This window comes from Scyliorhinus canicula, chromosome 1, assembly GCF_902713615.1.
Source record: "Scyliorhinus canicula chromosome 1, sScyCan1.1, whole genome shotgun sequence".
Classification (NCBI taxonomy): Eukaryota; Metazoa; Chordata; class Chondrichthyes; order Carcharhiniformes; family Scyliorhinidae; genus Scyliorhinus; species Scyliorhinus canicula.
In genome coordinates this window covers 95,569,754-95,586,734 of record NC_052146.1, presented here as the reverse complement: position 1 = coordinate 95,586,734, position 16,981 = coordinate 95,569,754, and the positions used below count along the sequence as shown (strand labels likewise).

Here is a 16,981-nt window from a genome sequence, read left to right as displayed (position 1 = left end):
ACTGTCTGTGGGGAGTTTGTACGCTCTTCCCATGTCTGTGTGGATTTCCTCCGGGTTCTCCAGTTCCCTCCCACAGTCCAAAGATGTACAGTGTAAGTGGATTGGCCATGCTAAATTGCCCTTAGAGTCCAGGGATGTGAAGGTTTGATAATGGGGTTGCAGGGATAAGGTGGGATATGGATCTATGCAAATTCGATGGGCCAAATGGCCTCCTTCTGCAATGTAGGGATTCTATGATTCTGTGATGGAATACTCTGCACTTGCCTTGATGATTGTAGCTCCAACAACACTCAAGAAGCTTGACACCATCCAGGACAAAGCAGCCCACTTGATTGCTACCCCTTCCACAAACATTCAATTCCTCCACCACTGATGAACAGTAGCAGTTGTGTGTACCACCGACAAGATGCACTGCAGGCTCCTTAACCAACATCTTTCAAATCCACGACTACTATCACCTAGAAGGACAAGAGCAGCAGAAACCTGGGAACCCCACCATCAGGACAAATCCCACCCATTCACTCACCACCCTGACTTGGAAATTTATCACTGTTCTTTCACTGTCAGTGGGTCAAAATCCTGAAATTACCTCCTTAACAGCTCCGTGGGTGTATCTACATCTCTGGGGCTATAGCGGTTCAAGAAGGCAGCTCACCACCACCTTCTCAAGGGCAATTAATGCTGGCCTAGCCAGCAACACCCACATCCCGTAAATGAAGAATAAACAAAATTCCCGCTGGTTTCTAGCCGGTGAAATCGCCTTAGGATCTTATATGGGGGAAAGTCATGTGATGAAAGCTCCAGGAATTCATTTAATCGCAGTTAGCAACCTTAGATGGTTGGCAACCCTGACCTAGGCCTGGGGGAGGAACAACCTCCATCTTGCTGGGTGACTCCCTTGAACAGATTGTTGCCATGGCAACCATATTCTGGCACCCTGAGCCCCACCATCCCACAGACCGAGGACTGACCCTGGAACCTGCTTGGTCTGTGTGGGATTGAAGGATGATTTCCTCATCCACCTGTCAGAGGTGTTTGGGGGGGCTGGGGAAGGGTGTCAGAGCTGTTGGCACTGGTTACTGGGCAATATGAATGTATTGTTTGAGGACGCAGCTTCTTAAAACGCCGATTTAATCAGCCACAGCAGACGTGAGCAGAACACTACAAACACTAGTTCCCTCTTCCACTCATGTTTACGATATTCAAAATTTCGCCAGCTCTGATTTTTCTCTTCTCCCCTGTGAATGCCAATTAGCAGGTAGCTACCACAGTGGAGAGAGTCATAAAATTGAAAATATTCTCATAGACAGGCATTAAAAACAAAATATGGATTATTATCCACAGACAACATTCCCTGGAACATCAGACAAAGGCTTTCACACTGAAATGAAGTGGTGGGGTGGAAGATAACACAGTGGATTTGATTGTATCAGTAGGAAACAGTGGACAGCACGGCGTCGCAGTGGGTTAGCCCTGCTGCCTCACGGCGCCGAGGTCCCAGGTTCGATCCCGGCTCTAGGTCACTGTCCGCGTGGAGTTTGCACATTCTCCCCGTGTTTGCGGAGGTTTTGCCCCCACAGCACAAAAATGTGCAGGGTAGGTGGATTTGCCACACTAAATTGCCCGTTAATTGGAAAAAAAATGAATTGGGTACTCTAAATTTATAAAAAGAAAAAAAATCAGTGGGGAATGATGTGACCATCAATTCACTCGAGACACGATAGGAAGTAAACTGTGGCTTTAATAGACTTACAACTGAGCCTACCTGTGACCAGAAGAACTGAGGGCACACTTACAAGGCTGTAGCAATTTATACTTCCGGTAGTGGGAGGGGCCATGGGCAGAGCCAAGGGTGGAGCCCTGTACAAACTCCTCATCTCCCCTGTGGGCAGAGCCGCGCAATGGCTCACAGAAAGAGCCCACAAGGACACAATACTATACAGTGTGAATTACACGATGTACATTCACCACAGGGAACTGTTGGATATTTCCTTTCTCCGCGTGTAAAGCACTTACGTGTACAGAGGCTGCAACTGTAAATGAGAGGTCTTCTGAGGGGCCTGATAGCCATAAGAATCAAATCCGCCGATGAAGTCAACTGAAAATACAGGAGAGACAATGAGTATTTTGCATTGTGATTAATCAATAGCTTTCTGGGTGCTGCGATGAGAGACGTTCTTTGCATCTTTTGGTCGCACCTTGTAAACTTCCACTTTTCAACTATTTCCATACCACCCTCAATCCCCTCAACCAATCCCCTTCTTCAACCAACATCTGAAAACCAAATGATCTGATCATCATCTCATTGTTGTTTATTGGAGCGTGCTGTGCACAAATTGGCAGGCGCTTTCCCATATATTAAAACAGTACATTTCAAAAAGTGTTCCTTTGACTGTAAACCATGTTGAGATGTCCTTAAGCCATAAATGGTGCGATATAAATGCAAGTTTTTACCATACACCTTATCAAAGAGATCATTAGATACCTAATTCTTTCTGTGGACTTGATGACTGACGACATAACCAGCAATTATTATCCTTTGCTAGTTGCCTTGTGAAGGTAGGTGCGGGCCTTCCTCTTGAACTTAAGTCTTGTAGTGCTTTGATACAACTAAGCGGCTTGCTACATCATTTCAGAGGGCAGTTAAGGGTCAACCATAGGCCCTGACAACATTCTGGCTATTGCATTGAAGACTCAATTCTGCTTCAGAACTAACTGTGATCCTTGCTAAGCAGTTCCATTTCAGTTCCATTGCAGTTACACAGTGGCACACTGGAATCTACCTGACAATGTGGAAAATTGCCCAGATGTGCCCTGTCTACAAAAGTTTCCATCCCGGTCAATTACTGCCCCATCAGTCTACTCTTGATCATCAGCTAAGTGATGGAAAGTGTTATTAACAGTGCTATCAAGCGGCACTTACTCAGCAATAACCTGCTCATGGACGCACAGTTTGGGTTCTGTCAGGAACACTCAGCTCCTGACCCCATTATACCTTTGGCTCAGGGATGGGCAAAAAAGCAGAACTCAAGAGGTGAGGTGAGGGTGACTGCCCTGGGAATTCTGCAGCGAGTAACTTGCCCCCTGACTCCCCAAAGCCCATCCACAATCTACATGGCACAGGTCAGGGGTGTAATGGTGTACTCTTCCCATACCTGGATGAGTGCGGCTCCAACAACAATCAAGAAGCTCGACACTATCCAGGAAAAAGGAGCCGTTTGATTGATACCCTATCCACCACCTTTGACATTCACTCCCTCCACCATCAATGTACAGTGGAAGAAATGTCTGCTATCCACAAGATGTGCTGTGCCAACTCACTGATGCTCCTTTGAAAGTAACTTCCAAACCCATGGCCTCTACCACCTAGAAGGATAAGGCGAGCTGATGCATGGGAACAGCATCACCTACAAGCTCCCCCCTTAGCTACTCACTGCCCAGACATTGAAATATATCACCGTTTCTTCACTGGGTCAAAATGTTGGAATTTCGTCCCTAACAACACGATGGGTGTACCTACACCACATGGCCTGCAGCAGTTCAAAACAGCAGATCACCATCATTGATGGACAATAAATGATGGCCTAGCCAGCAACAAACACATTGGTGAAATAATAAAAATAAATCTAGATATGTGTTTGGAGTCACTTCTAGGCCAGACAAGTTAACAATGGGAGGTTCCCTTGAGGATGATAGTGAACCAATTGGAATTTCCCAATAATCTGATAATTTCATGTCACTTTTACTGACACTTGCTTTTAATTTCCAGATTTCTTAAACTGCATTAAAATTTTCCAACTTCCACAGTGGGATTCTTTAGCGAGTGAGCCTAAGCCTCTTTTTAAATTATTAGCCCTGTAACATAACCATTGGCCCCCAACAACACCAATAGCAGATTAATTAGATAGTCTTCATTTACAGTTTGTGAAATCTTGCAGTGCACAAATTGGCTGTTGAAATTGACTACGTAACAATGACGCTTTGAGAGTGATTACCTGTTTGCAAAAGGATGTTCTGCACAATTCAGAGTGCACTGTAGAAAAACAAGCTCATTCTGTAGGTAGAGCTCATTGAAATAGGGTGTACAAGGGTGAGGCCGAGGTGAGGTTTTGTTTTTGATTCTCCCGACATGCGCACAGTTGCGGCATGGTGGCACAGTGGTTAGCACTGCTGCCTCACCAGGCCAGAGGCCCAGGTTCAATTTGACCTCACCCGACTGTCTGTGCGGAGTCTGCACGTTCTCCCTGTGTCTGCGTGGGTTTCCTCTGGGTGCTCTAATTTCCACCCACAGTCTAAAGATGTGCAGGTTCGGTGGATTGGATATGCTAAATTTAAAAAAATAAATAAATTTAGAGTACCCAATTCATTTTTTCCAATTAAAGGGCAATTTAGCATGGCCAATCCATCTACCCAGCACATCTTTGGGTTGTGGAGGCGAGACCCACGCAAACACGGGGAGAATGTGCAGGACTCCACACGGACAGTGACCCAGAGCCGGGATCGAACCTGGGACCTCGGTGCCGTGAGGCAACAGGGTGGATATGCTAAATTGCCCCTAAGTAGGATTACGGGGATAGGATGAGCCAAGGTAGGGTGCTCTTCCTCGAAGGTCAAACTTGATGGGCCGAACGGCCTCCTTCTGCACTGTAGGGATTTTATGATTCTACCTCCTGTTCACTCAATGTCTCTCTTGACCAGCCCAGGAGACTCCAGATGAATGGCAATGAGAGCTTCCAGATTCAGGTTGGCGCTGCAGCTGTTTAAAATGCCACAACATTGTTTCAGGGTAAAAGGGCCATTTTGCAGCTAAAATATTTTGGAACGCATTTTTACGGTCTCCATCAATATGATGGCAATGCGGCAAGGTTGAATCGTCAGCTTTCAGGAGGCAGCAGTTGAGGCCGTGATACGAGATGTAGGGCAGGAATGTCTGCAAAGTTGGCCCACAATGGGATTCTCCTCCACAAAATAAGAAACAATGAGATCTTGAAGGAATTTTGATTTCAACACCACTTAACATACCCCAAAATGCACTTAACCCACTTTATCTCTGTTCATATTCCATACCGGGTGTTCTATTACTTTGATCATTAGGAAGGATTTTAAGGATCTTAGAGAGGGTGGAGAAAAGATTTACCAGAATGGTATCAAGGATTAAGGGTTTCAGTTGTGTAGAGAAGCTGACGTTGTTTCTTCTTGGAGCGGAGAGGTTTTATTAATAATATGTAAATTAGATTGTTAAGAAACAGAGGTGAAGGGCATTGCTTAAGTAAGCACCTGGAGCTTAAGAGAGACTGCTGGGACAACGCTCCCATGGCGAGTGTACAGACCAACAATACCAACTCCCAATACTTCCAGCTGCACAGGGGCACCAGACAAGGATGCCCACTGTCCCCGCTGCTGTTCGCACTAGCAATCGAACCGCTAGCAATCGCGCTCAGGGCAGCAAAAAATTGGAGGGGGATCCGAAGGGGAGGTAGAGAGCACAGAGTCTCACTCTATGCGGATGGTCTGCTCCTCTATATCTCAGACCCACAAAGCAGCATGGACGGAATCATCGCGCTCCTGGAAGAGTTTGGAGCCTTCTCGGGCTACAAACTCAACATGAGCAAAAGTGAGATCTTCCCATTACACCCGCAAGGGGGGGGGGGGGGGGGGCAGCACTAAAGGGGCTGCCGTTCAAACAAGCCCGACATAAATTCCGCTACCTGGGGATCCAAATAGCCCATGACTGGAAAGGGATCCACAAATGGAACCTCACCAGCCTGACGGAGGAAGTTAAAAAGGACCTGCAAAGATGGAACACACTCCCGCTCTCCCTCGCGGGGAGAGTTCAGACGATCAAAATGAACGTACTGCCCAGGTTCCTCTTCCTGTTTAGATCCATTCCGATCTACATCCCCAAGGCCTTTTTCAAAGCGCTGGACAAACTCATCATGGCGTTCGTATGGGGGGGTAAAAATGCTAGGATCCCAAAGAAGGTCTTACAAAAAACAAAAACCAGGGGAGGGTTAGCCCTCCCGAATCTACAATTCTACCACTGGGCAGCAACAGCCGAGCGAGTAAGGGGATGGATCCAGGAGCCAGAAGCTGAGTGGGTGCGTGCGGAGGAGGCCTCCTGCATGGGAACCTCCCTCCGGGCCCTCGCCACGGCAGCACTCCCATCCCCACCCAAAAAACACTCCAGCAGCCCAGTGGTGACAGCCACCCTCCAATCCTGGAACCAACTGCGGCAGCAACTTGGCCTGACCAAAATGTCGAACAGGGCTCCCATCTGCAACAACCATAGGTTCAAACCAGCACTGACCGACGCCACCTTCAAAAGGTGGAGGCAGGACGGGGGGACACTGACAGTCAGGGACCTATACACGGACGACAGGATCGCAACACTGGACGAACTGACAGAAAAATTTCAGCTAGCTGGGGGGAACGAGCTACGGTACCTGCAGCTCAAAAACTTCCTACGAAAGGAGACAAGGACGTACCCACAACCGCCACGACAGACACTACTGGAAGACCTACTGGACGCAAGTATCCTAGAGAAAGGGAACTGTAGTGACATGTATGACCGACTGGTAGATAGGGACGACACCGTACTGGACGCAACAAGGAGGAAATGGGAGGACGACCTGGGGATGGAGATCGGGTGGGGACTCTGGAGCGAAGCACTGCATAGGGTCAACTCCACCTCCACGTGCGCAAGGCTCAGCCTGACGCAACTAAAAGTGGTACATAGAGCCCACTTAACAAGAACCCGTATGAGTAGGTTCTTCCCGGAGGTGGAAGACAGATGTGAACGGTGCCAAAGAGGCCCGGCCAACCACGCCCACATGTTCTGGTCTTGCCCCAGACTCGTGGAGTACTGGACAGCCTTCTTCGAGGTAATGTCCAAAGTGGTGGGAGTGAGGGTGGAGCCATGCCCGATAGTGGCGGTCTTCGGGGTTTCAGAACAGCCAGATCTATTCCTGGGGAGGAGGGCAGACGCCCTTGCCTTTGCCTCCCTGATCGCCCGCCGTAGAATCCTGTTTGGCTGGCGGTCAGCAGCACCGCCCAGAGCTGCGGACTGGCTGTCCGACCTCTCGGAATCTCTCCAAATGGAGAAAATCAAATTTGCCATCCGAGGGTCGGACGACGGCTTCCACAGAACGTGGGAGCCATTCATGCAACTGTTCCGGGACCTATTTGTGGCCAATGTACAAGAGGAAGAATAGTCGGGGGAAGGTAGCGGGAGGGGGGGGGGGGGCTACAGGTTCGTTACGGGGGTTCGATGGCTAGCTAAGGCCCAAAACCAAGCTAAATAAACATGTTGAGGGGGGGAGGGGGGGGGGGGGGGCGCAGTTACTACTACGAAGATGCTTACCTGTAAATATGTATGTTAATTTTTGCGTGTTTGTTTTTGTTTGTTTTTTTTTCTCTCTCCTAACAATTTGTAATTTGTTCAATATAAAATACGAAAACTGAATAAAAACATTTATAAAAAAAAAGAGAGACTGCTGGGGCAGGGAGGATGTAGCTAGAAAGCTGCTAAATCGCTGGCTTTTAAAGCAGACCAAGTAGGCCAGCAGCAGCAGTACGGGAGGCTGATTCCCGTACCAGCCTCCCCGGACAGGCGCCAGGGTGAACCCATTTTGAGATCCTCCCACCCCGGCGGGTGACGTAATCTGGTTCATTCCCAACAGATTATCATATTTAAATACGTTTCACTTAAATATGCACAATCTGATTTAAGGTGGATTGACTCGGCTCATGGAATTCACCCACCCACTGAGGCAACGTGAAGCCGACAGGAACACAGAGACCAAATGTGATGATCATGCCGGGGGAGCTTGGAGGACGTTGACACCGGGTGGTCAGGGACATGTCTGGGCAGTGCCCAGGGCAGTGCCCTGGCGGGAACGAAAGATCCTGCCGGCGTGAACAGCCAGGAGATCTTGCCCGACATGTTTTCACTTGAGTGACATGTACCTACTGTATGGCTTTATACTCACAGTTCCTGCATGTTTATTTACCAAACATGGCAGAGTGTCTCACATCTGCTTGTTGAGTGCTGGTTGTCTGGGAAGAAGATTGGCTATAAATGTTGCGAGGATCTTGTTATGTTCAGGGTAGCTGGCAGTGAATCATTCAGACACTTTGACATTCTCATTTATTTAATTCAGGAGCTGTCCAGTGAGTGGAAAGTGCCTGGGGAATTTGCTTTCCATAGGAGTCAGATATTTTATGGAGCACTGGTTGTTGGCACTGTCTGATTTTCCTACATCTTCTGTGACTTGGATCTTTCTGAGAGGTTGTTTTTGTGACAACAACTTGCATTTATGTAGCATATGTAAAATAGAGCTCATGAAAGTGCTGGAAAGCAAATTTGACACCACCCCGCAAAAGTAGATATTAGGACAAAGAGGGGCGATTGTCTCAGGAGGGTGTCTTGTTATGCTCTTGGCGTAAGCTGCTTCCTTGATGTTCACTCTGACAAAGGAAGGTTCAGACGTGGAGATAACTTCAACACGTTTATTAACTATTAACAATTCTCTTACTCGGATTCGCCTCTACTGTTAATCCTTCTCTAGCTACTCAGACTGACGAACCAGTCTGCTACAATCCACGTGATGGGTGTGATGTTGAATCAACCCTGTGTCTGTACTCACTGAGTGTCTCCACTGGAAAGAGGAAGATCATGTGTGCTCTGTCCTTTATATATGGGTTGGTGTAATGGCCCCCTGTGGTAGTGTCACCTCTGTGGCAGTGTCACCTCGTGAATGCCTATTGGTCGTGTCCTATCTTACTGACCTATTGGTTGAGTGTCTGTGTGTCATGTATCTGGTGCTCCCTCTAGTGTCTAGCTAGTCTACGTGTACTTACATTAACCCCTTGTGTATCTACAGTGATGCATATCACCACAGAGGGGAGAGAGGGGTTGGGGAGGGAATTCCAGAGCTCGCAGCCTAAATAGTTGAAGGCACAGCCTTCAGTGGTGAAGAGATTAAAATCCCGATGTACAAGAAATAATAAGTTGAGGAGCTGAAGAACCTCAGGAGTTTGTGTGGAGGAAATTACAGAGATGGGGAAAAGAAAGGCCATGGAAAGATTTGGAAACAAGTATTGTATATTTGACATCACTAAAAACATGGAACAATGCAGGACAGAAGGCCATTCAGCTACTCTGCCTGTGCCAGCCTTTGGTAGTTATCTAATTAATCTCAAACGTCCCAAAAGGCTAGACCATTTTAACATTTTAATTTCAAATGATGCTGCCAGCCAGTCTTGGATATTTTCTTTTTGTGAGGCATGATTTTTTTTTCTTTTAGAAATTTAGAGTACCCAATTCTTTTTTTTCTGATTCAGGGGCAATTCACCTATCCTGCATACCTTTCGGTTCTGGGGTAAGACCCACGCAGACACAGGGAGAATGTGCAAACGCCACACGGACAGTGACCCAGGACCGGGATCGAACTCGAGTCCTCGGCGCCGTGAGGCAGCAGTGCTAACCATTGCGCTACTGGGCCACACTGCTAAAGATTACTTTGAGTGAAATTCTCCGGAAAGATTTCCAAGTGCGGTAGCGAGCGAGAACTGCCACGGGTTTCCCGGCGCTCAGCACAGCGAGGCCGGCAATGCGTTTCAAAGATAATTGGTCAACTTAACGAAGTCCCACGGGCTTTCGCTGCAAAGAAGGCTCGCCAGCCGATTTGCCGGCACCACGCTCGCCAACCCCCCGCTAATAGGTTTGAGCGCCAAGGAGCCTGACCACAAGATTCGGGCATGCAAATCTGGCAAGCCTGCTCGACGCAGTGGAGGCCAGGAGGATGTCTTGTTCCCCCTACGGTCCCAGAGGGTCAGTCACAGGGCAGCCAGTGCTGCCTGGGACGAGGTGGCGGTGGCTGTGAGCACCCTGAGTGTGACCAGGAGGACTGGCCTCCAGTGGCGGGAAAAGGTTAACCACCTACACTGAACAGCACGAGTGAGTTGACACCAATGGTCGCCACACAGAGACCTTTCCGCTCCCATGCGAACATCCACCCTCCCAACTCACCCTGCGAACTCCAACATTCCCTCCACCCCATCACTTCAACGCCCCAACTCTTCCATCGCACCTCCTCTTCCTTCAACCCCCAACCCTCCCTTCACCACCCCCTCAACGCTCCCCCCACTTCCCTTCCCTTCAACCCTCCGCAACCCTTCCTTCACACACTCCCTCACACCACTGTGAACCACGCGTGTGGCTAACGATACCCTCTCTGTGTCTCCACAGGAAAGGCTGTCACACGATCGCCGGGAGAGGGCCCAGCTTGGCGGTGGGGTGCCTCACCTCCTTCGAGGAATGGACCCTGGAGGTGACTGGGGTGGCCGAGGACAGGGTGGTCACTAATGTGGAGGCTGGCGGACGCCACAGAGGTGAGGAACCACTGGACTCCACCCAGAGGACCTGTCAAATATGAGGTGTTATTTTCTTACTGCCTGACCCATCCCTCCCACTGCTCACATGTCCATTTTCTCGCATGTCCTCCAGTCAAAGGTGCCGGCCCATCCTGGGTGACACCCTTTCCAACCTCCCAGGAGACCACCTTTGAGGGGAGCTCCAAGGAAATCACAATCGAGGCATCACAGCTGTCATCCCCACAGCTGTCATCCCCACCCTCCACCAGCGCAGATACACACCCCTCGGTGGAAAATGTTAGTGACCTCTGGAACACAATCTGTTGAGCACCACACCGCTGCTGATGCACATCAGGTGGAAGCAGAAACCTTTAGGCGAGACAGCAGTCCCAGCTGGGTCCCAGACTAATGCTGAGCCTTTGGAAGAGGTAATCCCAAAGCTAATGGAGATGATTGGGAGCGGTCAGAACATTCAGAGGGAGATGTCAGCGACACTCCAGCAGATCCAAGGCTGAGTGGAGGAGTCACAGCGGCTACGGACGCAGGCGTTGTCGCCAGCAGTGAGTGGCACCGAAGCCAACACTACTAGGGTGACAACCACAGTGGAGAGCCTGGTGCACGATTTTGGCACCATTAGTGAAGGTATTCAACGTGTCGTGCAGTCGGTGATGGCCATGGCTGAGGGTCTCAGCAGGATGTCTGACTCAGTACCAGGCTGACCTTGATGAGGTTCTGCAGGATATGTTCCACTCTCAGGTGGGAATGGCTGAGGCGCTGTGGAGCTTGTCCCAGTCGCAGGTGGGTATTGCCGATGTACTGCAGAGCACGGCCCAGTCACTCAGGATAATCGTCAAGGGTGTTGACACGATGGGAGCGGGTGGGGGGGGGGGGGGGGGGGGGGGGGGGGGGCACCATCGGGAAAGTAGGGAATTATTAAACACAGTAAACACCTTGTGCTTGTGCACAACCAATGTGATGCCTCTGTCACTTTCTTCTGCACTCACCATGTCTCTCCCACCTCCCACACTGATGACGCGGTAAAGATGCGCTGCTGCTGGCAGGGACTCACTCTCCCTCCCCAACCACCTCCTGTTCATCAACATTCAGACCTTTCATTTCAGCAACTCTTTTCCAGCGGGGAGGATGCCATGGGCTGACAAAGCATAGAGAGGCTGACCCAGCCTGGAAGTTAATTGGAGGAATACAATAGGGTCCTTAACCTTGAGGGGGCGGGTGTTGGAGGTGAGAGCTCATCTCGCATCTCTAAACCCCTGATATGCCTGTTCACTGGCAGAACACGTTCAGCTCTGTGTCGGGCAGGAGTCAGCAAATCGTTGAGGAAGAGAGGAGCGGGCAGCCATGGAGAATGGGCAGCCATTCGGCAGTTCCCGTCTGGAACGGACTCTCGTACCATTTTTCAGGAGTTTTCACAGACTTTTTGGGGCAGACTGGTGAAGCGAACACTGCCAAAAGGATTCCCTCTCTGCTGTATGGATAGCTGGACCAGGAGTGGCTGGGTGAAGCGTTTAAGTCCCAGCAGACAGAAGCGTGCGGAGAGGGCGCTAAGGCACGACATGGCGGCCAGTAAAGACCAGGGTCCATGGGCGCAGTGGGCACAGGAGCAACAGGAGTTCCTTAGGGGATGCTTTGCTGATCTTTAAAAGGACATTCTGGCCCCGATGAAGGCATCAATAGACCAAATGATCGCAACTCAGATGACGCAAGGGAAAGCGATTAAGGAGATGGAGAAAAAGCTATCTGACCATGAGGACGAGTTGGTCATATTGGTGGAGGCGCAGGATGACCTCCACAAGAAGTGGCAGGAGAGGCTGGAGGACCTAGGAAACAGGTCCAGGAGTTAGAACTTGAGAATTGTGGGCCTCCCCAAAGGTGTGCAGGGGTCGGAAACGGGAGCATTTGCGTCCAAGATGCTGGAGACGCTGATAGGGACAGGGTATTCCCTCGACCCCTGGAGCTGGACGGGGCGCACAGCGCCCTCGCAAGGAAGCCCAAGGTGAATGAACCGCCGAGGGCCATGGTGGTGAGATTTCATCGCTTCTCGGACAAGGAACTTGTCTTGCGGTGGGCAAAAAAAGAACGGAGCAGCAGGTGGGAGAACAGCGTGATACGCATCTACCAGGACCTGGGTGCGGAGCTGGTTAAGAGGCGTGCTGAATTCAACCGAGTGAAGGCGACCCTCTTCAGCAAGGGCGTGAAATTTGGGATGCTACACCCAGCGAGGATATGGGTCACTTACAAGGAATGACATCACTATTTTGAGACGCGGGTCGAGGCGTGGTCATTCGTCAAACAAGAAAAGCTGGACTCGAATTAAAGGACAGTTAAGCTTTGGTGGAATGCGGTGGTGGGGTGGTGTAACATGGTACCATTTCTAATATAAGATTATATACAATGTTGGGTGCGTGTTAGGGCTGTGGTGGTGGCTGGAAGGTGCAGTGTTTTTGGCAAAGTTGAGATATGGAGGTGGGAGGGGGGCCCTGTACTTAGTGCGATTTTTCGGGAAGTTGGAGCCTTGGTTCAACAAGTGTCTCCTCACGGGGCAATGTTAGTGTCTTCTGTTTATTTTTTGTTTCGTATTACTATTAACTCACCGGGGCTGGAGAAGTAGTTTAATTGGTTTATTCATGTGGCGAGAGGGGTCCGGACAATGAGGCGACAGTCTGATCGGCGCCAGGGGCGGGAGCTGGCGGGGTCAGCATGGGTCAGCTGACTCTCAGGAGCGTAGTGGGGGGTGAGCAAGTGCTCAGCTGGTGCTTGGCGGGGGGTTTTGGGTCGTAGGGCTGTTGGGGGGGAGGGGAGGGGGATGCTGCTTTGCTGACAGAGGAGGTATCAATTTTGGGGTACCAATTGTGGGTCGGGGGTGGTGGCTCCCTGTGGGGGCGCTCGAGGAAGCGAAGGGCGCGGGTTCGAGTTTGGCCAAAAAAGGGTGATGGGTGGTCGGTGGGGTGGTTAGCCCACCGTCCAGGCTGATCAAGCGGAATGCGAGGGGTTTGAATGGGGCGGTCAAAAGAGCGCACGTGTTCGCGCATCTAAAGGGGTTAAAGGCAGACGTAGCAATACTTCAGGACACACATTTCAAGCTCACAGATCATACGGGATTGAGAAAGGGATGGGTAGGCCAGGTGTTTCATACAGGGCTAGATTCGAAGACCAGGCGGGTAGCAATTCTGATAATAAGGGTGTGGCATTCAAGGCTGGGGGAATTGTGGCAGATAAGGGGGGCAGGTATATAATGGTGAGTGGAAAGTTAGGGGGGGGGGATCCGGGTGGTATTTGTGAACGTCTACGCACCGAATTGGGATGATGTGGAATTGATGAAACGCATGCTCGGCAAAATCCCAGATTTAGAGTCACACAACCTGATTTAAAAAAAAAAAATTTTAGATTACCCAATTATTTTTTCCAATTAAGGGGCAATTTAGTGTGGCCAATCCACCTACCCTGCACATTTTTGAGTTGTGGGAGCGAAATCCACGCAGACACGGGGAGAATGTGCAAACTCCACACGGACAGTGACCCAGAGCCGGGATCGAACCTGGGACCTCAGCGCCGTGAGGCAGTTGTGCTAACCACTAGGCCACCGTGCTGCCCCTACAACCTGATCATAAGGGGAGACTTTAACACAGTCATTGACCCCGAGCTGGACCGGTCAAAGTCCAGGACGGGGAAGTGACCGGCAGTGGCTAAGGTTTTATGGAGCAGATGGGGGGAGGGGGTGGATCCCTGGAGGTTTGCGCGGCAGAGAGCGAAGGAGTTCTCTTTTTTTTCCCATGTTCATAAGGTTTATTCCCGCATAAACTTCTTTGTCTAGAGCAGGGTGTTAATCCCAAAGGTGGCGGGGACAGAATACTCAGCAATCACAGTCTCAGACCATGCCCCACACTGGGTGGACCTGCGGCTTAGTGAGGAGAGAGGGCAGCGCCCACTCGGGAGACTGGATGTGGGGCTGCTGCTGGACGAAGAGGTTTGTGGGCGGATTAGCAGGAACATCTAGGACTACCTGGAAACAAACGATACGGATGATGTAGCAGCGGCAACGGTCTGGGAGGCTCTGAAGGCCGTTGTCAGAGGGGAACGCATCTCAATTCGATCCCATAGGGAAAAGAGAGAAAGAGCGGAGAGGGAGAGACTGGTGGAGGAGATACTCCGAGTGGACAGGAGATACGCGGAGGCCCCAGAGGCAGGGCTACTGAGGGAACGGCTGAGTCTGCAGGCGGAGTTTGAACTGCCGACCACAGGGAAAGTGGTAGCACAGCTGAGGAAGGCAAGGGGGGCAGTCTATGAGTATGGGGAGAAAGCGAGTAGAATGCTGGCACACCAACTGCAAAAGAGGGAGGCGGCCAGGGAAATCGGGGGAGTAAAGACAAAGGAGGGTAACACGGTCTTGGATGCGGGGGGGGGGGGGGTGAACAAAGTCATTAAGCAATTCTATAGTAAACTATACGAGTCGGAGCCCCCGACGGGAGCAGAAGGGATGAGGCAATTTTTGGACCAGTTGAGGTTTCCAAAGGTGGAAGAGGACCTGGTGGAGGAGCTGGGGGCCCCGATTGAATTGGAAAAGATTGCCAAGGGTATAGAGGGCATGCAATCAGGTAAGGCCCCGGGGTCGGACGGTTGCCAGGTAGAATTCTAGAAGAAATTTTCAGAAATATTGAGTCCACTCCTGATGAGGACCTTTAATGAGGCTAGAGAGAAAGGAACCCTCCCCCCAATAATGTCACAGACTTTGATCTCACTCATTCTTAAACAAGGGAAGGACCCGGAACATTGCGGGTCACACAGGCTGATTTCGCTTTTAAACGTGGATGCCAAATTGCTAGACAAGATTCTGGCCACAAGAATTGAGGATTGCGTCCCGGGGTGATAGAGGAAAACCAGACTGGGTTTGTTAAAGGCAGACAAATCAATACCAATGTCCGGAGACTTTTGAATATTATTATGATGCCCTCAGAGGGAGGGGAGGCGGAGGTAGTAACAGCGACGGACGAAGAGAAGGCCTTTGACCTGGTGGAGTGGGAGTACCTGTGGGAAACGCTGGGGAGGTTTGGGTTTGGTGAGGGCTTTACCGGCTGGGTGAAATTGCTGTACCTGGCGCCTGTAGCAAGTGTATGTACAAACCGGCTGAGGTCGGGGTACTTCGAGCTTCACCTGGGAACGAGGCAGGGGTGTCCCCTCTCCCCGTCACTTTTTGCCCTAGCTATAGAACCACTATCTATGGCGCTGAGAGCCTCGAGGAACTGGCGGGGACTGGTTCGGGAGGGGGTGGAACATCGGGTCTCGCTGTACGCGGATGATTTGCTCCTGTAAATTTCGGACCCTGTGGAGGGGATGGGGGAGGTTCTGCGGATACTGAGGGATTTTGGTCGTTTTTCAAGGTACAAACTGAACATGGGAAAGAGCAAGTTGTTTGTGATCCAGGCCAAGGGGCAGGAGGAGAGACTGAAAGCTGCCGCTCAGGATGGTAGAGAAAAGTTTTTGTTACCTGGGTATACAGGTGGCCAGGAAATGGGATGCCCTGCACAGGCTCAACCTGACCCGGTTGGTGGAGCAAATGGAAGGGAACTTTAAAAGGAGGGACATGCTCCCCCTGTAACTGGCAGGGAGGGCGCCGTGAAAATGACTGTCCTCCCCAGATTTTTGTTTGTCTTTCAGTGCCTCCCCATCTTCATCTCGAAGGCCTTTTTTAAGCGGGTGAGTAGGATCATTACGGGCTTTGTGTGGGCGAATAAGACCCCACGAGTAAGGAGATCGCTGTTGGAGCTCAGTCGGGGGAGGGGGGGGGGGGGGGGGGGGGGGTTGGCGCTGCCGAACTTTCATAACTACTACTGGGTGGCCAATATAGCTCGATCAGAAAGTGGGTGATGGGGGGAGGGGTGGTGGTGGTGGCATGGGAGCAGCTGGAGGCGGCATCATGTAAAGGTACTAGTCTGGGAGCTTTGGTAATGGCTACATTGCTGTTCTCACCCACTCATTAGTACACAAGTCCGGTGGTGGTGGCGACACTGTGGATCTGGAGACAGTGGAGGTGGTACAAGAGGGTGGAGGGAGTGTCAGTCTGGACCCCGATATGTAACAACCACAGATTTGTCCCGGGTAGGATGGATGGCGGGTTCCAGAGCTGGCAGAAGGCAGGCATCAGAAGGATGTGAGATCTGTTCATAGACGGAAGCTTTTCCAGTTTGAAGGCGCTAGAGGACAAACTTAATCTGCCACCAGGAAACGCCTTTAAATATCTGCAAGTACAAGCCTTCCTGAAAAAACAGGTAGTGGCCTTTCCGACGCTGCCGCCACTGAGGATACAGGACAGGGTGGTCTCCGGCAAACTGGGTAGGGGAGGGTGCCGGATATCTACCAGGAACTACAGGAGGCAGAGGAAACCCTGGTAGAGGAGCTCAAGGGCAAGTGGGAGGAGGAGCTAGGTGAGGAGTTGAAAGCGGGTCTGTGGGCAGAGGTCCTGGGCAGGGTTAATTCCTCCTCATCATGTGCCAGGCTCAATCTAATTCAATTTAAGGTGGTCCACCGGGCACACATGACGACAGCGAGAATGAGCAAGTTTTTTGGAGTAGAAGACAGTTATATGAGGTGC

At 50.7% G+C, this 16,981-nt stretch overlaps 1 protein-coding gene across 3 annotated transcripts in view; it reads right to left on the bottom strand.

The window, feature by feature from the left end:
* LOC119965251 (sodium/potassium-transporting ATPase subunit beta-1-interacting protein 1-like) overlaps positions 1-16,981 on the bottom strand; it is an 840,540-nt gene that overhangs the window by 33,907 nt on the left and 789,652 nt on the right. For all 3 annotated transcript variants that reach the window (XM_038795744.1, XM_038795754.1, XM_038795764.1), the window contains one exon: positions 2,017-2,098. In XM_038795744.1, the coding sequence (XP_038651672.1) occupies positions 2,017-2,098 (82 nt within the window). The remainder of the gene's footprint in view (positions 1-2,016; positions 2,099-16,981) is intronic.